A 23,102-nucleotide genomic window follows, 5' to 3' on the forward strand; every position below is an offset into this window, starting at 1 on the left:
CAAAAAAGAGACCACCTATATAAAGCGATTGAAAGTCACAACATTTTTAAGCAATAAAGACAAACAAAGGAATCTCTAACATTAGGGAGATAGATTATCCTTTAGTTTTTGTCATTTGGAGAAAATGTAATTTCAAAGGTACAAAAATCTTGATGTATACAAGTGGTAGTATACTTCAGTCGTGAAATTGCTTGATTTGTAATGGGATTATTCTTGAGCATGAACCGGAATTTCATACTTTGGTGTACACCAGTTCGTCTCACTCGATTTTATTATAAAATTTTATTGTTGCTAACAGAAACCCAAAAAGAAAAAGGAATCAAAATTCAAAATTTTCGATAAAGTCAAGCAGACGTATAATTCCCGAAAAGACCCAGATAATGATTTTATATTTTTTAGGCAAACTGTATATCTTTTTTGATAATGCAAGAGAAAATACAAAAGCAGAAGGTTTGCATAACAAGTGCAATATGCACAGTAGCACAAAAGTCGACAACCTATTATTTCGCAATAATAAAATGAGTAAAACCCCAACTAAGATTATATTATTGCTTTAAAGCATAGATATAATCTTTGGATGCCAAAATTTGTTTTTCTCCATCTCCTTCTGAAAGTTTTCCATGGCTGCAACAGGCAAGCACACTGGAACGACCAAACTATCATCTCCTTGGGTATTTCGAAGTCGCGAATAAACTGCCATATTAAAAGTTGGTCCTCCATCCATAGTTCCGCCATAAATTGGCTTTCCCCAGCCAAAATCTACCTCGTCAATTCCAGTTCTTGATGCATCCGAAACAATCCAATCCTTTAACGACGTAGAATACCCTGGTTTTCCATGCAAGACACTATAGTCAATGGCTGACTTGATGAAGTCCTCAGTTACTTGATGTTTTGCTTTCTTCACTAGCTCTAATGCATAGACAAATGAATTGTTGCACAACTGGTTGACCTTTGAGACTGCAGTGGAAGAGACAAATCCATTGCCATAATAACCACTAGGCAACTTTGGTGTATTTTTACCATGAACATTGACTGCATAGGTAAGAGTAACAATTTCTTCAGGATCCAATTGTAAGGCTATTGTTCTTGATCTCCATACAAGCGCAGTTACGAGATCAAATCTTGATGCCTGACGAATGTTTGGTGGTAGGTATTTCTTGATGGCTTTTATCTCTTGTGGTCCGAAAAAAAAGCCTTTACGTACAAGGTTAGGAGGGAAGTCCAATATTGTAGGCTCAGTGCTACTATTACTGTTTTTCTCCACCTCGAACTCGTTATGCACACATGTGACGTATGGTGGATTTCTTGCACTTAAGAGCCATCTTTGCCACACATGTAATGGAGAAGGTGCTGATGATGGATCTTTGGATATTTGGCTTACTGCATTCAGAAACTGGACTAAGCCAATTGCACCACTAATTGCATGGTTTATGCGAATAGCAAGGACAAGTCCACCACAGATCAAGCGAGTCACCTGAATTTTGACCCCAAAAGAAATGAAAATGATAATAAGAAAGTTTTCAAGTAAAGTTTGTAAATAAGTAGCAATTTTAGAAAGTATAATTGGATCTTTCAAGTAAAAATTCTTGGATATTGTGAGAAACTTCATTTTAATGATAACTTTATCTACCTACCATTTTGCAGCTAATTCTATTAGGATTAACAGCAAACTACACAGAATAACCACTAGTATAGCGACTTTGTGCGTTCAGTGCCATTTTGAAATTAAAAAATAGTTGAATGACTAATGTATAAGATTTCAATAATACAATGGTCAGTGGAGTTTTTTGTCCTAATAAGAAAAAAAAATGCTATAGCTCCACGTATTTAGATTGTTTCCTTATATTTACTCAATTAATCTTCCGACAGATTCACATAGTCCTCCATAACTACTTAACTACCACTATTTTAGAGTTTAAATTACTAATAACCCCATAGTCTCTTATGCTATCATGTAACTCCTTTAAAGTTTCAAAATATCTATAAACTTCCTTGTGTTTTGATATAGAGTGAAAATTTGGCAGCAAAAAATCTTCTGTTATTAAAAGAAATAGTAGTATTGTCGGTGTTTAAATATTAAATGGAAAAAGATCCATCCATCTATACAGTCATAGACGGATTTTTTAAATAGATGCAAAATTATAAAGGGGCCAAGACTCAAGTGAACATTTATGTAAAAATACTAGAAGACATTATGCTCACACCTTTTTAGAGTATGTTTGGAAATATATCTCCGCAATTGGAAGTACTTTCATCTATTTTCTACTTTTCGTAGAACCACTTGTAAAGCGTAGATGGTCATATAGCAATTTGTAGATAACCAAACAAAGGTATACAGTTTGGCTGGAAGATGAAGAGGCCAGAGTTAGCCTGAATGTTTTGCTCACCTGAATCAACATCAATGGACTGTCCAAGATCTCTGTAGAGTCAGAAGCATCCACTAAGAACTCCTTTGAGTAAGGAAATGGTGGCTGCATGAAGTTACGAAGTTGATCGAGCCCAACCTCTGCAATGGCTTCTCTAAACACCACCCCTTCAGCTGTGCAGTTGACAAGAATCTTATCTGAAGGCCCTTCAATGAGCCTGCCGGCATAGGGATAGTAATAAACAAGTGCTTTAGCTACTGCATCCCTAATCACCCCAACAGGGTTCTTTTCGTCCAAGAATTGATTATAGCTAAAAAACATAATCATGGGTACATGAAATCTGAGGCCCTTTTGATCGTCTATATCAGAAAGTGGTCTTATTTCATGGGGAGTAGGTTTTGCAGGGACAATCAACTCTGCTTCCTTATGTCTCACTAAAAATTGCATGGCCATTTCTTTTTCTTTCTTGTTTTTTTGGGGGGGGGGGGAAGTGTAGGGGTGCTACTACAAAATAATTGAAACTTTTAAAAGTTTAGTACCGACTAAGTCTCGTTATATGTTCTCATATTTATAGAATTTTTGAGCGAGAGAAGGAAAATGTGCTATGAATTCTCTATCTCATTTCTTGTTTCAATGTCTATCTCACTCTTGATTTTGTTGGTATGTGTGAGTGTTTTATGTGATATACCCAATATACTAAAATAGTGTTGCAAGGAAAAAAACATGATGAAAAAAAATTAAAAAGATGATAAAGATTGAAAAAAAAAATCGAACGATGAAAAAAAAAACCATGAAATTGGAACGGTTATGTATTTTGGGAACAAAAAGAAAGAAGAAAAAGTATAAGGCAAACAAACAGTCTTTCTTTTTTATGTGCCACATCAACAAATATAATAAGTGGAACTACGTAATTTTGTATTAGACAAGAAAGTAGACACAAAATATTGGACAGAGGATGCCGTCTGATTAGCCACAGACTTGGGAGATGTATAATTGAGCATGGAAAATTAACTTCACAAGTACATGCACCTGGCCGGTGTAACATCTTTGTTTGGTAAAAAACATATTAAAAGAGAGTTCTAGGTTCTCAAAAATACTATTAACCAAATCTCTTCTGATCGGAGTAGGTGGGATAAGAAAATGGAATAGAGACTAAAGAGTTTCTAGATGGAATAAAACACTTTAATAAAAGAAGATAAATGTTTTCACAATTCACAATAATCAAAAGGAATAAGTGGGGTAGGATAGCATCTACCTGATATCGCGAGAGGACAAGACATTGGTCCCTTTTTTCTTTCCTACCGGCTGGTCAAATCTAGAAGGTAATGTGTGGTTGAAGGGAAATGTGGTGATGAGGTAAATTTGTTAGGGTTTTGGACCTCGGACCTCGGCATGGTGGCACGCCTAGGCGCTGACTAGCTATGCTTCAGTCTTTGAATTCTCAATGACCGATGTTGATGGAGTTGTTTCATCGGAATAGCTTCTTTATTGATCACACCTACGGTCCCACCAAGCATGCCACTATATTTGTGCCGATTTTTACCGATCTAGAAACTGTTGCTCATTAAGTGATGGTTGCTAGCATGTCACTTAATTTGTGCAAGGAAAACCTTATGAGTAAATCAATTTGGTGGAAATAACATTGCATCGATTATGCTAACTTCTAGGACAATTGCTATTTGTCCCACCTTGAGCAACCTCAAGGACTTAAAAATTCGTGCTAAGAGTAACCAACTAAGAAGGAAAGAATACGTTGACAATGACCGATGGCTAAAGCTGATGAATTATAAAACACAAAATGTGCTAGAAAACTCATGAAGAATGCTTGGAAATGGAAAGAACTTTCAAACTGGTCTTGCTGATTTGTACAAAGACAAACATGAAACTGTTGGAAATATGAACTAAGAACAAAATGATTAGATGAAAATTCGGAAATCCTAGAAATTAGCCTAATACTTCTAAGAAAGTTTTGGAAATCCTAATTCCAGCCTATGATTTCTAAGAAAGCTGTTTAAAAGTAGATAAACATCATATTTGTCATGTCTTTGTGGAGTGAAAAGATTGTTCCCAATCTAATATATATGAGTATTTATGGTTGTATAATTTCCCTCCAAAATCAGCAGTTTAACTCCCTTAATGCCCATGTTATGCTCCATGCTAGCCATATTGGTTTCCAAACGTGTGTAGTGGTAGCTTGTCCGCTCCTATATCTTGGAGATCATGCAACTACCTCATGTCTAATTTGTCGGGACATAAGCTAATGCACACATCGTTTCCCTGACCAATTGCCATCGTTGCCTCTACCTTTATCGATACATGATCTACTGTATCAGCTCCTTTTGCATCGGCACTCACTCGCATCAATGAACATGGGCCAATATGCCTTTGCACGCATCGATTAGTATGTAAATATTGGTCTTCATTATCGATCTCTCATGGAACCTTTAATACTCACACCGGCCAGCTTTAAATTGGTGTCACTACCGATGCATTCCTAATTGTCGATTTTCAAAGATCAATTGCCAATCAAACCACTATGTGACCTTCATTGGCCGCAGTGGATTAACTCCTTGTGATATAGCAGATTATTTCCATGTTAATTATTGATGAATTGTCAGCCTTGAATAGATTTGCTAGCATAATCGGCTTCGTTTCTTTCTTTTATATCTGAACAAATCAGCATATCTTTGTACAAACTGATAGGTGCATGAATATCAGTCATCATGCCAATTATCCATTGGCTCCAAATAGGTGCCATCGATAAGTTCTTAGCAGCTGATTACGATTAATCAATATCGGGTGAATATCAGTCATCATGCCAATTATTGATCGGCTTCAAATGAATGCTGCCGATAAGTTGTAAATATTGCACTAATAATTACGACTAAAACCATAAAATTACATACCTTATAATATATATATATATAGTAACGCTAAGCTTAGATGATGATCCAACCCATTTCAGAAATAAACCAAGAGAACAGCAATTAAATTAAAGATTTTTTTAAAGAAAAGAATACCACTGCAATACTATATCAAAAAAGAGACCACCTATATAAAGCGATTGAAAGTCACAACATTTTTAAGCAATAAAGACAAACAAAGGAATCTCTAACATTAGGGAGATAGATTATCCTTTAGTTTTTGTCATTTGGAGAAAATGTAATTTCAAAGGTACAAAAATCTTGATGTATACAAGTGGTAGTATACTTCAGTCGTGAAATTGCTTGATTTGTAATGGGATTATTCTTGAGCATGAACCGGAATTTCATACTTTGGTGTACACCAGTTCGTCTCACTCGATTTTATTATAAAATTTTATTGTTGCTAACAGAAACCCAAAAAGAAAAAGGAATCAAAATTCAAAATTTTCGATAAAGTCAAGCAGACGTATAATTCCCGAAAAGACCCAGATAATGATTTTATATTTTTTAGGCAAACTGTATATCTTTTTTGATAATGCAAGAGAAAATACAAAAGCAGAAGGTTTGCATAACAAGTGCAATATGCACAGTAGCACAAAAGTCGACAACCTATTATTTCGCAATAATAAAATGAGTAAAACCCCAACTAAGATTATATTATTGCTTTAAAGCATAGATATAATCTTTGGATGCCAAAATTTGTTTTTCTCCATCTCCTTCTGAAAGTTTTCCATGGCTGCAACAGGCAAGCACACTGGAACGACCAAACTATCATCTCCTTGGGTATTTCGAAGTCGCGAATAAACTGCCATATTAAAAGTTGGTCCTCCATCCATAGTTCCGCCATAAATTGGCTTTCCCCAGCCAAAATCTACCTCGTCAATTCCAGTTCTTGATGCATCCGAAACAATCCAATCCTTTAACGACGTAGAATACCCTGGTTTTCCATGCAAGACACTATAGTCAATGGCTGACTTGATGAAGTCCTCAGTTACTTGATGTTTTGCTTTCTTCACTAGCTCTAATGCATAGACAAATGAATTGTTGCACAACTGGTTGACCTTTGAGACTGCAGTGGAAGAGACAAATCCATTGCCATAATAACCACTAGGCAACTTTGGTGTATTTTTACCATGAACATTGACTGCATAGGTAAGAGTAACAATTTCTTCAGGATCCAATTGTAAGGCTATTGTTCTTGATCTCCATACAAGCGCAGTTACGAGATCAAATCTTGATGCCTGACGAATGTTTGGTGGTAGGTATTTCTTGATGGCTTTTATCTCTTGTGGTCCGAAAAAAAAGCCTTTACGTACAAGGTTAGGAGGGAAGTCCAATATTGTAGGCTCAGTGCTACTATTACTGTTTTTCTCCACCTCGAACTCGTTATGCACACATGTGACGTATGGTGGATTTCTTGCACTTAAGAGCCATCTTTGCCACACAGGTAATGGAGAAGGTGCTGATGATGGATCTTTGGATATTTGGCTTACTGCATTCAGAAACTGGACTAAGCCAATTGCACCACTAATTGCATGGTTTATGCGAATAGCAAGGACAAGTCCACCACAGATCAAGCGAGTCACCTGAATTTTGACCCCAAAAGAAATGAAAATGATAATAAGAAAGTTTTCAAGTAAAGTTTGTAAATAAGTAGCAATTTTAGAAAGTATAATTGGATCTTTCAAGTAAAAATTCTTGGATATTGTGAGAAACTTCATTTTAATGATAACTTTATCTACCTACCATTTTGCAGCTAATTCTATTAGGATTAACAGCAAACTACACAGAATAACCACTAGTATAGCGACTTTGTGCGTTCAGTGCCATTTTGAAATTAAAAAATAGTTGAATGACTAATGTATAAGATTTCAATAATACAATGGTCAGTGGAGTTTTTTGTCCTAATAAGAAAAAAAAATGCTATAGCTCCACGTATTTAGATTGTTTCCTTATATTTACTCAATTAATCTTCCGACAGATTCACATAGTCCTCCATAACTACTTAACTACCACTATTTTAGAGTTTAAATTACTAATAACCCCATAGTCTCTTATGCTATCATGTAACTCCTTTAAAGTTTCAAAATATCTATAAACTTCCTTGTGTTTTGATATAGAGTGAAAATTTGGCAGCAAAAAATCTTCTGTTATTAAAAGAAATAGTAGTATTGTCGGTGTTTAAATATTAAATGGAAAAAGATCCATCCATCTATACAGTCATAGACGGATTTTTTAAATAGATGCAAAATTATAAAGGGGCCAAGACTCAAGTGAACATTTATGTAAAAATACTAGAAGACATTATGCTCACACCTTTTTAGAGTATGTTTGGAAATATATCTCCGCAATTGGAAGTACTTTCATCTATTTTCTACTTTTCGTAGAACCACTTGTAAAGCGTAGATGGTCATATAGCAATTTGTAGATAACCAAACAAAGGTATACAGTTTGGCTGGAAGATGAAGAGGCCAGAGTTAGCCTGAATGTTTTGCTCACCTGAATCAACATCAATGGACTGTCCAAGATCTCTGTAGAGTCAGAAGCATCCACTAAGAACTCCTTTGAGTAAGGAAATGGTGGCTGCATGAAGTTACGAAGTTGATCGAGCCCAACCTCTGCAATGGCTTCTCTAAACACCACCCCTTCAGCTGTGCAGTTGACAAGAATCTTATCTGAAGGCCCTTCAATGAGCCTGCCGGCATAGGGATAGTAATAAACAAGTGCTTTAGCTACTGCATCCCTAATCACCCCAACAGGGTTCTTTTCGTCCAAGAATTGATTATAGCTAAAAAACATAATCATGGGTACATGAAATCTGAGGCCCTTTTGATCGTCTATATCAGAAAGTGGTCTTATTTCATGGGGAGTAGGTTTTGCAGGGACAATCAACTCTGCTTCCTTATGTCTCACTAAAAATTGCATGGCCATTTCTTTTTCTTTCTTGTTTTTTTTGGGGGGGGGGGGAAGTGTAGGGGTGCTACTACAAAATAATTGAAACTTTTAAAAGTTTAGTACCGACTAAGTCTCGTTATATGTTCTCATATTTATAGAATTTTTGAGCGAGAGAAGGAAAATGTGCTATGAATTCTCTATCTCATTTCTTGTTTCAATGTCTATCTCACTCTTGATTTTGTTGGTATGTGTGAGTGTTTTATGTGATATACCCAATATACTAAAATAGTGTTGCAAGGAAAAAAACATGATGAAAAAAAATTAAAAAGATGATAAAGATTGAAAAAAAAAATCGAACGATGAAAAAAAAAACCATGAAATTGGAACGGTTATGTATTTTGGGAACAAAAAGAAAGAAGAAAAAGTATAAGGCAAACAAACAGTCTTTCTTTTTTATGTGCCACATCAACAAATATAATAAGTGGAACTACGTAATTTTGTATTAGACAAGAAAGTAGACACAAAATATTGGACAGAGGATGCCGTCTGATTAGCCACAGACTTGGGAGATGTATAATTGAGCATGGAAAATTAACTTCACAAGTACATGCACCTGGCCGGTGTAACATCTTTGTTTGGTAAAAAACATATTAAAAGAGAGTTCTAGGTTCTCAAAAATACTATTAACCAAATCTCTTCTGATCGGAGTAGGTGGGATAAGAAAATGGAATAGAGACTAAAGAGTTTCTAGATGGAATAAAACACTTTAATAAAAGAAGATAAATGTTTTCACAATTCACAATAATCAAAAGGAATAAGTGGGGTAGGATAGCATCTACCTGATATCGCGAGAGGACAAGACATTGGTCCCTTTTTTCTTTCCTACCGGCTGGTCAAATCTAGAAGGTAATGTGTGGTTGAAGGGAAATGTGGTGATGAGGTAAATTTGTTAGGGTTTTGGACCTCGGACCTCGGCATGGTGGCACGCCTAGGCGCTGACTAGCTATGCTTCAGTCTTTGAATTCTCAATGACCGATGTTGATGGAGTTGTTTCATCGGAATAGCTTCTTTATTGATCACACCTACGGTCCCACCAAGCATGCCACTATATTTGTGCCGATTTTTACCGATCTAGAAACTGTTGCTCATTAAGTGATGGTTGCTAGCATGTCACTTAATTTGTGCAAGGAAAACCTTATGAGTAAATCAATTTGGTGGAAATAACATTGCATCGATTATGCTAACTTCTAGGACAATTGCTATTTGTCCCACCTTGAGCAACCTCAAGGACTTAAAAATTCGTGCTAAGAGTAACCAACTAAGAAGGAAAGAATACGTTGACAATGACCGATGGCTAAAGCTGATGAATTATAAAACACAAAATGTGCTAGAAAACTCATGAAGAATGCTTGGAAATGGAAAGAACTTTCAAACTGGTCTTGCTGATTTGTACAAAGACAAACATGAAACTGTTGGAAATATGAACTAAGAACAAAATGATTAGATGAAAATTCGGAAATCCTAGAAATTAGCCTAATACTTCTAAGAAAGTTTTGGAAATCCTAATTCCAGCCTATGATTTCTAAGAAAGCTGTTTAAAAGTAGATAAACATCATATTTGTCATGTCTTTGTGGAGTGAAAAGATTGTTCCCAATCTAATATATATGAGTATTTATGGTTGTATAATTTCCCTCCAAAATCAGCAGTTTAACTCCCTTAATGCCCATGTTATGCTCCATGCTAGCCATATTGGTTTCCAAACGTGTGTAGTGGTAGCTTGTCCGCTCCTATATCTTGGAGATCATGCAACTACCTCATGTCTAATTTGTCGGGACATAAGCTAATGCACACATCGTTTCCCTGACCAATTGCCATCGTTGCCTCTACCTTTATCGATACATGATCTACTGTATCAGCTCCTTTTGCATCGGCACTCACTCGCATCAATGAACATGGGCCAATATGCCTTTGCACGCATCGATTAGTATGTAAATATTGGTCTTCATTATCGATCTCTCATGGAACCTTTAATACTCACACCGGCCAGCTTTAAATTGGTGTCACTACCGATGCATTCCTAATTGTCGATTTTCAAAGATCAATTGCCAATCAAACCACTATGTGACCTTCATTGGCCGCAGTGGATTAACTCCTTGTGATATAGCAGATTATTTCCATGTTAATTATTGATGAATTGTCAGCCTTGAATAGATTTGCTAGCATAATCGGCTTCGTTTCTTTCTTTTATATCTGAACAAATCAGCATATCTTTGTACAAACTGATAGGTGCATGAATATCAGTCATCATGCCAATTATCCATTGGCTCCAAATAGGTGCCATCGATAAGTTCTTAGCAGCTGATTACGATTAATCAATATCGGGTGAATATCAGTCATCATGCCAATTATTGATCGGCTTCAAATGAATGCTGCCGATAAGTTGTAAATATTGCACTAATAATTACGACTAAAACCATAAAATTACATACCTTATAATATATATATATATAGTAACGCTAAGCTTAGATGATGATCCAACCCATTTCAGAAATAAACCAAGAGAACAGCAATTAAATTAAAGATTTTTTTAAAGAAAAGAATACCACTGCAATACTATATCAAAAAAGAGACCACCTATATAAAGCGATTGAAAGTCACAACATTTTTAAGCAATAAAGACAAACAAAGGAATCTCTAACATTAGGGAGATAGATTATCCTTTAGTTTTTGTCATTTGGAGAAAATGTAATTTCAAAGGTACAAAAATCTTGATGTATACAAGTGGTAGTATACTTCAGTCGTGAAATTGCTTGATTTGTAATGGGATTATTCTTGAGCATGAACCGGAATTTCATACTTTGGTGTACACCAGTTCGTCTCACTCGATTTTATTATAAAATTTTATTGTTGCTAACAGAAACCCAAAAAGAAAAAGGAATCAAAATTCAAAATTTTCGATAAAGTCAAGCAGACGTATAATTCCCGAAAAGACCCAGATAATGATTTTATATTTTTTAGGCAAACTGTATATCTTTTTTGATAATGCAAGAGAAAATACAAAAGCAGAAGGTTTGCATAACAAGTGCAATATGCACAGTAGCACAAAAGTCGACAACCTATTATTTCGCAATAATAAAATGAGTAAAACCCCAACTAAGATTATATTATTGCTTTAAAGCATAGATATAATCTTTGGATGCCAAAATTTGTTTTTCTCCATCTCCTTCTGAAAGTTTTCCATGGCTGCAACAGGCAAGCACACTGGAACGACCAAACTATCATCTCCTTGGGTATTTCGAAGTCGCGAATAAACTGCCATATTAAAAGTTGGTCCTCCATCCATAGTTCCGCCATAAATTGGCTTTCCCCAGCCAAAATCTACCTCGTCAATTCCAGTTCTTGATGCATCCGAAACAATCCAATCCTTTAACGACGTAGAATACCCTGGTTTTCCATGCAAGACACTATAGTCAATGGCTGACTTGATGAAGTCCTCAGTTACTTGATGTTTTGCTTTCTTCACTAGCTCTAATGCATAGACAAATGAATTGTTGCACAACTGGTTGACCTTTGAGACTGCAGTGGAAGAGACAAATCCATTGCCATAATAACCACTAGGCAACTTTGGTGTATTTTTACCATGAACATTGACTGCATAGGTAAGAGTAACAATTTCTTCAGGATCCAATTGTAAGGCTATTGTTCTTGATCTCCATACAAGCGCAGTTACGAGATCAAATCTTGATGCCTGACGAATGTTTGGTGGTAGGTATTTCTTGATGGCTTTTATCTCTTGTGGTCCGAAAAAAAAGCCTTTACGTACAAGGTTAGGAGGGAAGTCCAATATTGTAGGCTCAGTGCTACTATTACTGTTTTTCTCCACCTCGAACTCGTTATGCACACATGTGACGTATGGTGGATTTCTTGCACTTAAGAGCCATCTTTGCCACACAGGTAATGGAGAAGGTGCTGATGATGGATCTTTGGATATTTGGCTTACTGCATTCAGAAACTGGACTAAGCCAATTGCACCACTAATTGCATGGTTTATGCGAATAGCAAGGACAAGTCCACCACAGATCAAGCGAGTCACCTGAATTTTGACCCCAAAAGAAATGAAAATGATAATAAGAAAGTTTTCAAGTAAAGTTTGTAAATAAGTAGCAATTTTAGAAAGTATAATTGGATCTTTCAAGTAAAAATTCTTGGATATTGTGAGAAACTTCATTTTAATGATAACTTTATCTACCTACCATTTTGCAGCTAATTCTATTAGGATTAACAGCAAACTACACAGAATAACCACTAGTATAGCGACTTTGTGCGTTCAGTGCCATTTTGAAATTAAAAAATAGTTGAATGACTAATGTATAAGATTTCAATAATACAATGGTCAGTGGAGTTTTTTGTCCTAATAAGAAAAAAAAATGCTATAGCTCCACGTATTTAGATTGTTTCCTTATATTTACTCAATTAATCTTCCGACAGATTCACATAGTCCTCCATAACTACTTAACTACCACTATTTTAGAGTTTAAATTACTAATAACCCCATAGTCTCTTATGCTATCATGTAACTCCTTTAAAGTTTCAAAATATCTATAAACTTCCTTGTGTTTTGATATAGAGTGAAAATTTGGCAGCAAAAAATCTTCTGTTATTAAAAGAAATAGTAGTATTGTCGGTGTTTAAATATTAAATGGAAAAAGATCCATCCATCTATACAGTCATAGACGGATTTTTTAAATAGATGCAAAATTATAAAGGGGCCAAGACTCAAGTGAACATTTATGTAAAAATACTAGAAGACATTATGCTCACACCTTTTTAGAGTATGTTTGGAAATATATCTCCGCAATTGGAAGTACTTTCATCTATTTTCTACTTTTCGTAGAACCACTTGTAAAGCGTAGATGGTCATATAGCAATTTGTAGATAACCAAACAAAGGTATACAGTTTGGCTGGAAGATGAAGAGGCCAGAGTTAGCCTGAATGTTTTGCTCACCTGAATCAACATCAATGGACTGTCCAAGATCTCTGTAGAGTCAGAAGCATCCACTAAGAACTCCTTTGAGTAAGGAAATGGTGGCTGCATGAAGTTACGAAGTTGATCGAGCCCAACCTCTGCAATGGCTTCTCTAAACACCACCCCTTCAGCTGTGCAGTTGACAAGAATCTTATCTGAAGGCCCTTCAATGAGCCTGCCGGCATAGGGATAGTAATAAACAAGTGCTTTAGCTACTGCATCCCTAATCACCCCAACAGGGTTCTTTTCGTCCAAGAATTGATTATAGCTAAAAAACATAATCATGGGTACATGAAATCTGAGGCCCTTTTGATCGTCTATATCAGAAAGTGGTCTTATTTCATGGGGAGTAGGTTTTGCAGGGACAATCAACTCTGCTTCCTTATGTCTCACTAAAAATTGCATGGCCATTTCTTTTTCTTTCTTGTTTTTTTTGGGGGGGGGGGGAAGTGTAGGGGTGCTACTACAAAATAATTGAAACTTTTAAAAGTTTAGTACCGACTAAGTCTCGTTATATGTTCTCATATTTATAGAATTTTTGAGCGAGAGAAGGAAAATGTGCTATGAATTCTCTATCTCATTTCTTGTTTCAATGTCTATCTCACTCTTGATTTTGTTGGTATGTGTGAGTGTTTTATGTGATATACCCAATATACTAAAATAGTGTTGCAAGGAAAAAAACATGATGAAAAAAAATTAAAAAGATGATAAAGATTGAAAAAAAAAATCGAACGATGAAAAAAAAAACCATGAAATTGGAACGGTTATGTATTTTGGGAACAAAAAGAAAGAAGAAAAAGTATAAGGCAAACAAACAGTCTTTCTTTTTTATGTGCCACATCAACAAATATAATAAGTGGAACTACGTAATTTTGTATTAGACAAGAAAGTAGACACAAAATATTGGACAGAGGATGCCGTCTGATTAGCCACAGACTTGGGAGATGTATAATTGAGCATGGAAAATTAACTTCACAAGTACATGCACCTGGCCGGTGTAACATCTTTGTTTGGTAAAAAACATATTAAAAGAGAGTTCTAGGTTCTCAAAAATACTATTAACCAAATCTCTTCTGATCGGAGTAGGTGGGATAAGAAAATGGAATAGAGACTAAAGAGTTTCTAGATGGAATAAAACACTTTAATAAAAGAAGATAAATGTTTTCACAATTCACAATAATCAAAAGGAATAAGTGGGGTAGGATAGCATCTACCTGATATCGCGAGAGGACAAGACATTGGTCCCTTTTTTCTTTCCTACCGGCTGGTCAAATCTAGAAGGTAATGTGTGGTTGAAGGGAAATGTGGTGATGAGGTAAATTTGTTAGGGTTTTGGACCTCGGACCTCGGCATGGTGGCACGCCTAGGCGCTGACTAGCTATGCTTCAGTCTTTGAATTCTCAATGACCGATGTTGATGGAGTTGTTTCATCGGAATAGCTTCTTTATTGATCACACCTACGGTCCCACCAAGCATGCCACTATATTTGTGCCGATTTTTACCGATCTAGAAACTGTTGCTCATTAAGTGATGGTTGCTAGCATGTCACTTAATTTGTGCAAGGAAAACCTTATGAGTAAATCAATTTGGTGGAAATAACATTGCATCGATTATGCTAACTTCTAGGACAATTGCTATTTGTCCCACCTTGAGCAACCTCAAGGACTTAAAAATTCGTGCTAAGAGTAACCAACTAAGAAGGAAAGAATACGTTGACAATGACCGATGGCTAAAGCTGATGAATTATAAAACACAAAATGTGCTAGAAAACTCATGAAGAATGCTTGGAAATGGAAAGAACTTTCAAACTGGTCTTGCTGATTTGTACAAAGACAAACATGAAACTGTTGGAAATATGAACTAAGAACAAAATGATTAGATGAAAATTCGGAAATCCTAGAAATTAGCCTAATACTTCTAAGAAAGTTTTGGAAATCCTAATTCTAGCATATGATTTCTAAGAAAGCTGTTTAAAAGTAGATAAACATCATATTTGTCATGTCTTTGTGGAGTGAAAAGATTGTTCCCAATGTAATATGACGTGCGCGGAGTATACATATACAATTAAGCTCATCCTAATCAAGTTTTACATTTATAAACTCCTAAATACCCCACACGCGATTTATCGCAAGTATACGAATCGTGAGCGAGTATAGGGTATTAAGGGTCGATCCCACAAGGAAGATTGCAATTACCGGTACTACTAAAGCTTCTCTATTATTTAGACTATCAATGAATTATAACAAATTAAAACCTACTGAAATTATACAAGAAAATAACAAATGAAAGCTCCTTAGGTTGTGGTATCCCTAACTACTCATGCAAGTGCTATATTTGGATCATTAAATACTACATCTAGGCTAGTTATAGTGTAATTTCCTTAAACATGTGAAACCTACTTTCGTAGTGAATCAACTATACTCATAACTAATCCATACCTATTTTCATGGTTATGAAATTAGCTACAAGTTCATTTCTTCAATGAAATTACATGAAATGAATCACTAAAAACCACATAAGTGCACCTCTACTTTCGTGAGTGTACTCCCTATGTTTAGCACTTCTTGAACTAGTGTTAAATCTCAATTTTCATTGCAGAAACAACACCTTAGATAATCACAATTAATGGTACCAGATTAATCATGATTTCAAGAGCTAAAGTGCTAAATAACTTGCTCAAATCATAGCAGTCAAATAACCAAATAATAAACACTAACAATTATAGAAAGTTCAACCAAACCCAAGGTATAAACTTTAGAAACACATAATGAACACAAAATCCAGAACTTGTATATTAACTAAACTTGGAATCAAATACAAAAGATAAAGAGTTTGGAAGGAATACAACCCTTGTCACATGAGCTTTCTTCCTTGCCTTCTTCATCCTCCATCTTCATCCTAATCTAGATAATAAACAAGAATGGAAAAGCTACACTACTCTATACTAAGCTAAACTAACACTAGGGAGATGAAAGAGCTACATTTCTGCAGCTTCAAGCTTTCTCCCGTAGCTCTCTCTATTTTTCTGCTATGAACTCCCCCCTCTATTTTTGCAATGCATTTTGGCTCTTTTATGATGAAAGGTGGTCAAGAAATGAGGATTACATCTCCCTTTTACAGCTGGGAATGTTTCTCACATGTCTAGCATCCAATGTGAGTTGGTGGAGGTGAAATTGATTTTTTACGCGTACAGAGCAGCCTTTTCTGACCAGTGATCCGAGCTGCTACAGTACCTCGGATCCGTATGGATCCGAGTGTGGATCACTTGCTCTGTTTTTGGCCCAACTTCAACCAATCTTTTCTTGATGTTAGAGGCTGAACCAGCTCTTGACCAAAACATAAAACTTGTAGCCCTTTGAGTTAGCTTTCCAATGCATCAAGAATCACCTCATTTGGATCTGTGTAGGCTGAGAAATGACCGAAATACCCTTGCCTGCTCATTGCCCTGTTCCAGTTTCGACCAGTAGAAATTTGCTATTGTAATTCGGCATTTTGACCTGGAAAACCTTCAAACTGGATTTAGATGTCTTCACCAAAGTTGTAGATCTATCTCTTATCTTCAAATGGGTTCAAGAAGCATCCCAATCCGATCATTGTAACTCAAGTTATAGCCGAAATACGAAAATGTGTCAAAACTGTCAAAATACACAAAATCCAAGTAAAAAGTGATAAAAACCTCATTTAATCACTTAAAAGCATTTTTCACCAATTATAGCCAAAATGATTCATATTCTTCCAATAATATAACCAAAGTGACTAAAAATAATATAAAATGTCATACAATTATTACGTAAATTAGTCACTTATCATAATATATATATGAGTATTTATGGTTGTGTAATTTCCCTCCAAAATCAGCAGTTTAACTCCCTTAATGCCCATGTTATGCTCCATGCTAGCCATATTGGTTTCCAAACGTGTGTAGTGGCTGTCCGCTCCTATATCTTGGAGATCATGCAACTACCTCATGTCTAATTTGTAGGGACATAAGCTAATGCACACATCGTTTCCCTGACCAATTGCCATCGTTGCCTCTACCTTTATCGATACATGATCTACTGTATCAGCTCCTTTTGTATCGACACTCGCACCAATGAACATGTGCCAATATGCCTTTGCATGCATCGATTAGTATGTAAATATTGGTCTTCATTACCAATCTCTCATGGAACCTTTACTACTCATACCTATCAGTTTTAAATCGGTGTCGCTCAGTGGCGGAGCCAGAAAAAAAAATTTTAGTGGGGGCAAAAGTAACACTAAAATTTTTTACCTGCTCTTTTTCTAGTTTTTTAAGCAAAAAAAAAAAAAAATCACCAACAAGCACAGATGATGCATATATTCCATGAAAAACATAAAAAAATAAATTCAAAATTATTAATGTAATAATAATTTTATTTCAAAAATAAACTAAACTATTTACAATTGCTCACGCGAATTTTTATATTTTGATAACTAACTTGGTTGTGGAAATAAGAATGGCTCTTAGTTGTGGAGGGAAAATGGGGGGACCAGTGGAGGGAAGGGAAATTGGGAAGTGGAGACAAAGGAAGTGAATGATATGATTGGATGAATTGATCAAGAGAAAGAGTAGTTAGCGGCTTGGTTTGTGGAAGGTAGTGGCTCTCGGTTGTGGGGTGAATTCTTAGTTTATGATGAAAAAAAAAAAGAATTCTACAACGAGGGCGTTTCCTGGAGGGGTTTCTCTAAATGGGGGTCTTCGCATTTTGAGAATGCGAGCTCAGTGATTTGTGTCTGCTTTATTCAGTATGCTGAGTTTCAAATGATTAAGAATGATCCAGGATGGGAGGAGGATTTTGGAGGAGAGGAGGCGAAACACCTTCAGCTGTTAAATGGGAGGACAGGATCATAGAGATTCGTGAAGGTTCTTGGTCCTACGTTTCTAGTTCGATCGGCAAAGCCCCTGGTATGTGCTTTAATGTAGCTCTTTTTCACTGCTTCCACCTGTTTTGATTCTTCAGTTATGCTGTTTCCTTCTCAACCTCCGTGCTTATTTTACATGCAATTGTCATCTAGTGCAGAGAAAGTTGTAGGCACTGCAACACCTCAAGAACCACCTGAGGAGTGGCAAGCTTCATGGAACATCTCAACAGGAAATGAACTATTAATACGTTGGGCGTCTCCGACATCCAGTTCAGGCTTGAATTTTGTCATAAGAAACAAGGAACCTACTGACAGGATGGTACAGCCCATTTCCGGAATCACTGATTGTCAAAATCACTGATTGTCAAAATCCTTTTTTGTTTTAATACAAAAATATAAATCTCTGCCTCCAAAAAAAAAAAAAAGCAAAAAAATTTGCATCTCTGTAATGCGAGCTCTGTTGAGCTCGCATTTGAGGAGAGCTCGCATTCCAACAGAGCTCGCATTTGAGGAGAGCTCGCATTCCAGGAATGCGAGCTCTCAACAGAGCTCGCATTCGTGAAATGCGAGCTCTCCTGAGCTCGCATTTCACGAATGCGAAGACCCCCGCGACAGAATTCCTCGCCACAATCACCCCTTTTGTAGAATTTTTTTAAAATTCATCACAAACTTAGAAATTTCTCCTCGGTTGTGGGGGAAAAATGGGGGACCAGAGGAGGGAAGGGAAATTGGAGAGTGGGGTCCAAAGAAAGTGAATGATATGATTGGTACTTGCTAATTGAAATGAAAAGACTTTTTTTAACTTATTTTAAATGGAATTTGTGCCCCACGTATCTTTTTAGAATTTTAGTTTATGAACTAATTTAAAAAATCACGTAATTCTTTCGCATCCTTTCTAAGAAAACTCTGGGGGTACACTTAAAATTATATCAAAATTGTATAAGTATTATAGGAATTTAAGGGCCTCCAGTGCCCCACCTTAAATCCGCCCCTGGTGTCGCTACCGATACATTCCTAACTATCAATTTTCAAAGATCAATTACCAATCAAATCCCCATGTGACCTTCATTTGCCGCAATTGATGAACTCCTTGTGATATGGCAGATTATTTCCATGGTGATTATTGATGAACTGTCAGCCTTGAATAGATTTGCTAGCATAATCGGGTTCTTTTCTTTCTTTTATACCTGAACACATCAGCATATCTTTGTACATATTGATATGTGCATGAATATCAGTCATCATGCCAATTATTAATTGGCTCCAAATAGGTGCTACCGAAAAGTTCTTAGCAGCTGATTATGATTAATCAATATCGGGTGAATATCAACCATCATGCCAATTATTGATCGGTTTCAAATGAACGCTGCTGATAAGTTGTAAATATTGCACCAATAATTACGAATAAAACCATAAAATTACATACCTTATCTAAGATATATATAGTACCGCTGAGCTTAGATGATGATCCAACCTATTTCAGAAATAAACCAAGGGAACAACAATTAAATTAAAGATTTTTCCAAAGAAAAGAATACCACTGCAATACTACATCAAAAAAGAGTCCAACTATATAGAGCGACTGAAAATCACAACATTTTTAAACAATAAAGACAAACAAAGGAATCTCTAAAATTAAGGAGATGGATTATCTTTTAGTTTGTGTCATTTGGAGAAAATGTAATTTCAAATGTACAAAAATCTTGATGTATACAAGTGGTAGTATACTTCAATCATGAAATTGCTTGATTTGTACTCTGATTATTCTTGAGCACGAACTCGAATTTCCCACTTTGGTGTACACCAGTTCGTCTCACTGGATTTTATTATAACAATTTTATTGTTGCTAACAGAAACCCACAAAAGAAAAAGGAATCACAATTCAAAATTTCAATAAAGTCAAGTAGACATATAATTCCCGAAAAGACCCAGATAATGATTTTCTTTTTTTTAGGCAAACTATATATCTTTTCGATAAACCAAGAGAAAATACAAAAAGCAGAAGGTTTGCATTGCAAGTGCAATATGCACTGTAGCACAAAAGTCGACAACCTATTATTTAGCAATAATAAAATGAGTAAAACGCAAACAAGATTTTATTATTGCTTTAAAGCATAGATATAATCTTTGGATGCCAAAATTTGTTGCATTCGTCCATTGGCCCCTTGATCATTTTCTCCATCTCCTTCTGAAAATTTTCCATGGCTGCAACTGGCAAGCAAACTGCCACCACCAACCCATCATTTCCTTGGGTATTTCGAAGTCGCGAATAAACTGTCATATTAAAAGTTGGTCCTCCATCCATAGTTCCACCATAAATTGGCTTTCCCCAGCCAAAATCTACCTCGTCAATTCCAGTTCTTGATGCATCCGAAACAATCCAATCCTTTAACGACGTAGAATACCCTGGTTTCCCATGCAAGACACTATAGTCAATGGCTGACTTGATGAAGTCCTCAGTTACTTGATGTTTTGCTTTCTTCACTAGCTGTAATGCATAGACAAATGAATTGTTGCACAGCTGGTTGACCTTTGAGACTGCAGCGGAAGAGACAAATCCATTGCCATAATAACCACTAGGCAACTTTGGTTTATTTTTACCACGAACATTGACTGCATAGGTAAGAGTAACGATTTCTTCAGGATCCAATTGTAACGCTATTGTTCTTGATCTCCATACCAGTGCAGTTACCAGATCAAATCTTGATGCCTGACGAATGTTTGGTGGTAGGTATTTCTTGATGGCTTTTATCTCTTGTGGTCCGAAAAAAAAGCCTTTACGTACAAGGTTAGGAGGGGAGTCCAATATTGTAGGCTCAGTGCTACTATTACTGTTTTTCTCCACCTCGAACTCGTTATGCACACATGTGACGTATGGTGGATTTCTTGCACTTAAGAGCCATCTTTGCCACACAGGTAATGGAGAAGGTGCTGATGATGGGTCTTTGGATATTTGGCTTACTGCATTCAGAAACTGGACTAAGCCAACTGCATCACTAATTGCATGGTTTATGCGAATTCCAAGGACAAGTCCACCACAGATCAAGCGAGTCACCTGAATTTTGGCCCCAAAAGAAATGAAAATGATAATAAGAAAGTTTTCAAGCAAAGTTTGTAAATAAGTAGGGATTTTGGAAAGTATAATTGGAGCTTTCTAGTAAAAATTCTTCAATACAGTGAGAAACTTCATTTTAATGATAACTTTATCTACTTAATATTGTGCAGCTAATTCTATTATTATTAGCAGCAAACTACACAGAATAGCCACTAATATAGCGACTTTGTGCGTTCAGTGCCATTTTGAAATAAAAAAAAAAATAGTTGAATGACTAATGTATAAGATTTCAATAATACAATGGTCAGTGGAGTTTTTTGTCCTAATAAGAAAAAAATGTTATAGATCCACTAGTATTTAGATTGTTTCCTTATATTTACTCAGTTAATCTTCCGACAGATTCACATAGTCCTACTCCTCCATAACTACTTAACTACCACTATTTTAGAGTATAAATTACTAATAACCCCGTAGTCTCTTATGCTATCATGTAACTCCTTTAGAGTTTCAAAATATCTATAAACTTCCTTGTGTTTTGATATAGAGTGAAAATTTGACGGAAAACAGTCTCTGATGTTATTAGAAGAAATGGTAGTATTGTCCGTGTTTAAATATTAAATGAAACAAAGATCTATCCGTCTATACAATCATAGACGGATTATGTAAATAGATGCAAAATCATAAAGGGTTCAAGACTCAAGTGAATATTTATGTAAATATACAAGAGGGTTAAGTGGACATTATAATATCCTCACACAGGCTTTTAGAGTATGTTTGGATATATATCACTGCAATTGGAAGTACTTTCCATCTATTTTCTACTTTACGTAGAACCACTTGTAAAGGGTAGATGGTCATATAGCAATTTGTAGATAACCAAACAAAGGTATACAGTTTGGCTGGAAGATGAAGAGGCCAGAGTTAGCCTGAATGTTTTGCCCACCTGAATCAACATCAATGGACTGTCCAAGATCTCTGTAGAGTCAGAAGCATCCACTAAGAACTCCTTTGAGTAAGGAAATGGTGGCTGCATGAAGTCACGAAGTTGATCGAGCCTAACCTCTGCAATGGCTTCTCTAAACATCACCCCTTCAGCTGTGCAGTTGACAAGAATCTTATCTGAAGGCCCTTCAATGAGCCTGCCTGCATAGGGATAGTAATAAACAAGTGCTTTAGCTACTGCATCCCTAATCACCCCAACAGGGTTCTTTTCGTCCAAGAATTGATTATAGCTAAAAAACATAATCATGGGTAAATGAAATCTGTGGCCCTTTTGATCGTCTATATCAGAAAGTGGTCTTATTTCATGGGGAGTAGGTTTTGCAGGGACAATCGACTCTGCTTCCTTATGTCTCACTAAAAATTGCCTTGCCATTTTTTTTCCTTTCTTGTTTGGGGGGGTGGCGGAGGGGGAAGTGTAGGGGTGCTAATTGAAACTTTTAAAAGTTTGGTACCTACTAAGTCTCGTTATGTGTTCTCATATTTATAGAACTTTTGAGCGAGAGAATTAAAATGTGCTATGAATTCTCTCTCTCATTTCTTGTTTCAATCTCTATCTCACTCTTGATTTTGTTGGTATGTGTGAGTGTTTTATGTGATATATCCAATATACTAAAATAGTGTTGCAAGGAAAAAAACATGACGAAAAAAATAATAAAAAATGATAAAGATCGAAACAAAAAATCGAACGATGAAAAAAAAAACCATGAAATTGGAACGGTTATATATTTGAGCACGGAACTAACTTCACAAGTACATGCACCAGGCTAGGATGACAACATTTGGTGTTTTAAGCCTGGAAACTTAACTTGACAAAAACACTTTGGGCCCTGGCCAGTATAACAACTTCATAATGGGGTTTTATTTCACTATCAAGACAGGAAAGGGTGAGAATTGAAGCAAAGATAGAACATATTGCAATGTGCGTTTGATCAAATTGAAGTGTAAAAT

General features: G+C 36.0%; 4 protein-coding genes and 1 long non-coding RNA gene across 5 annotated transcripts; 1 reads left to right on the forward strand and 4 right to left on the reverse strand.

Moving 5' to 3' along the window:
- Window positions 1-553: 553 nt before the first annotated feature.
- Window positions 554-2,819, reverse strand: LOC113737288 (benzyl alcohol O-benzoyltransferase-like). The gene is made up of 3 exons (XM_027264541.2): window positions 2,388-2,819; window positions 1,635-1,670; window positions 554-1,474 (listed from the first exon to the last, which is right to left on the reverse strand). The coding sequence occupies exons 1-3, from the start codon at window positions 2,817-2,819 to the stop codon at window positions 554-556; spliced, it is 1,389 nt and encodes a 462-aa protein (XP_027120342.2).
- A 3,136-nt stretch (window positions 2,820-5,955) lies between these two features.
- LOC140015915 (benzyl alcohol O-benzoyltransferase-like) lies at window positions 5,956-8,221 on the reverse strand. Its single transcript, XM_072068749.1, has 3 exons — window positions 7,790-8,221; window positions 7,037-7,072; window positions 5,956-6,876 (listed from the first exon to the last, which is right to left on the reverse strand). The coding sequence occupies exons 1-3, from the start codon at window positions 8,219-8,221 to the stop codon at window positions 5,956-5,958; spliced, it is 1,389 nt and encodes a 462-aa protein (XP_071924850.1).
- A 3,137-nt stretch (window positions 8,222-11,358) lies between these two features.
- LOC113737297 (benzyl alcohol O-benzoyltransferase-like) lies at window positions 11,359-13,624 on the reverse strand. The gene is made up of 3 exons (XM_027264550.1): window positions 13,193-13,624; window positions 12,440-12,475; window positions 11,359-12,279 (listed from the first exon to the last, which is right to left on the reverse strand). The coding sequence occupies exons 1-3, from the start codon at window positions 13,622-13,624 to the stop codon at window positions 11,359-11,361; spliced, it is 1,389 nt and encodes a 462-aa protein (XP_027120351.1).
- Window positions 13,625-17,984: 4,360 nt separating this feature from the next.
- Window positions 17,985-18,331, forward strand: LOC113688285 (uncharacterized). Its single transcript, XR_003448171.2, has 2 exons — window positions 17,985-18,140; window positions 18,251-18,331. It is a non-coding gene; the product is annotated as an uncharacterized lncRNA (long non-coding RNA).
- A 1,681-nt stretch (window positions 18,332-20,012) lies between these two features.
- Window positions 20,013-22,633, reverse strand: LOC113737305 (benzyl alcohol O-benzoyltransferase-like). Its single transcript, XM_027264557.2, has 2 exons — window positions 22,096-22,633; window positions 20,013-21,152 (listed from the first exon to the last, which is right to left on the reverse strand). The coding sequence occupies exons 1-2, from the start codon at window positions 22,525-22,527 to the stop codon at window positions 20,205-20,207; spliced, it is 1,380 nt and encodes a 459-aa protein (XP_027120358.1). The 5' UTR covers window positions 22,528-22,633; the 3' UTR covers window positions 20,013-20,204.
- Between the last annotated feature and the right edge of the window lie 469 nt (window positions 22,634-23,102).

This window comes from Coffea arabica, chromosome 1e, assembly GCF_036785885.1.
Source record: "Coffea arabica cultivar ET-39 chromosome 1e, Coffea Arabica ET-39 HiFi, whole genome shotgun sequence".
NCBI classification, from domain to species: domain Eukaryota; kingdom Viridiplantae; phylum Streptophyta; class Magnoliopsida; order Gentianales; family Rubiaceae; genus Coffea; species Coffea arabica.

Bases quoted from the DNA above. Each gene is read 5' to 3' on its own strand.
- LOC113737288 (XM_027264541.2), bottom strand. From the start codon at position 2,819: ATGGCCATGCAATTTTTAGTGAGACATAAGGAAGCAGAGTTGATTGTC. The intron at 1,671-2,387 runs GTGAGCAAAACA...TATTCTGTGTAG, and splicing joins GTCCATTGATGTTGATTCAG to TTTGCTGTTAATCCTAATAG. The intron at 1,475-1,634 runs GTAGGTAGATAA...GTCAAAATTCAG, and splicing joins ATAGAATTAGCTGCAAAATG to GTGACTCGCTTGATCTGTGG.
- LOC140015915 (XM_072068749.1), bottom strand. From the start codon at position 8,221: ATGGCCATGCAATTTTTAGTGAGACATAAGGAAGCAGAGTTGATTGTC. The intron at 7,073-7,789 runs GTGAGCAAAACA...TATTCTGTGTAG, and splicing joins GTCCATTGATGTTGATTCAG to TTTGCTGTTAATCCTAATAG. The intron at 6,877-7,036 runs GTAGGTAGATAA...GTCAAAATTCAG, and splicing joins ATAGAATTAGCTGCAAAATG to GTGACTCGCTTGATCTGTGG.
- LOC113737297 (XM_027264550.1), bottom strand. From the start codon at position 13,624: ATGGCCATGCAATTTTTAGTGAGACATAAGGAAGCAGAGTTGATTGTC. The intron at 12,476-13,192 runs GTGAGCAAAACA...TATTCTGTGTAG, and splicing joins GTCCATTGATGTTGATTCAG to TTTGCTGTTAATCCTAATAG. The intron at 12,280-12,439 runs GTAGGTAGATAA...GTCAAAATTCAG, and splicing joins ATAGAATTAGCTGCAAAATG to GTGACTCGCTTGATCTGTGG.
- LOC113737305 (XM_027264557.2), bottom strand. From the start codon at position 22,527: ATGGCAAGGCAATTTTTAGTGAGACATAAGGAAGCAGAGTCGATTGTC. The intron at 21,153-22,095 runs GTGGGCAAAACA...GCCAAAATTCAG, and splicing joins GTCCATTGATGTTGATTCAG to GTGACTCGCTTGATCTGTGG.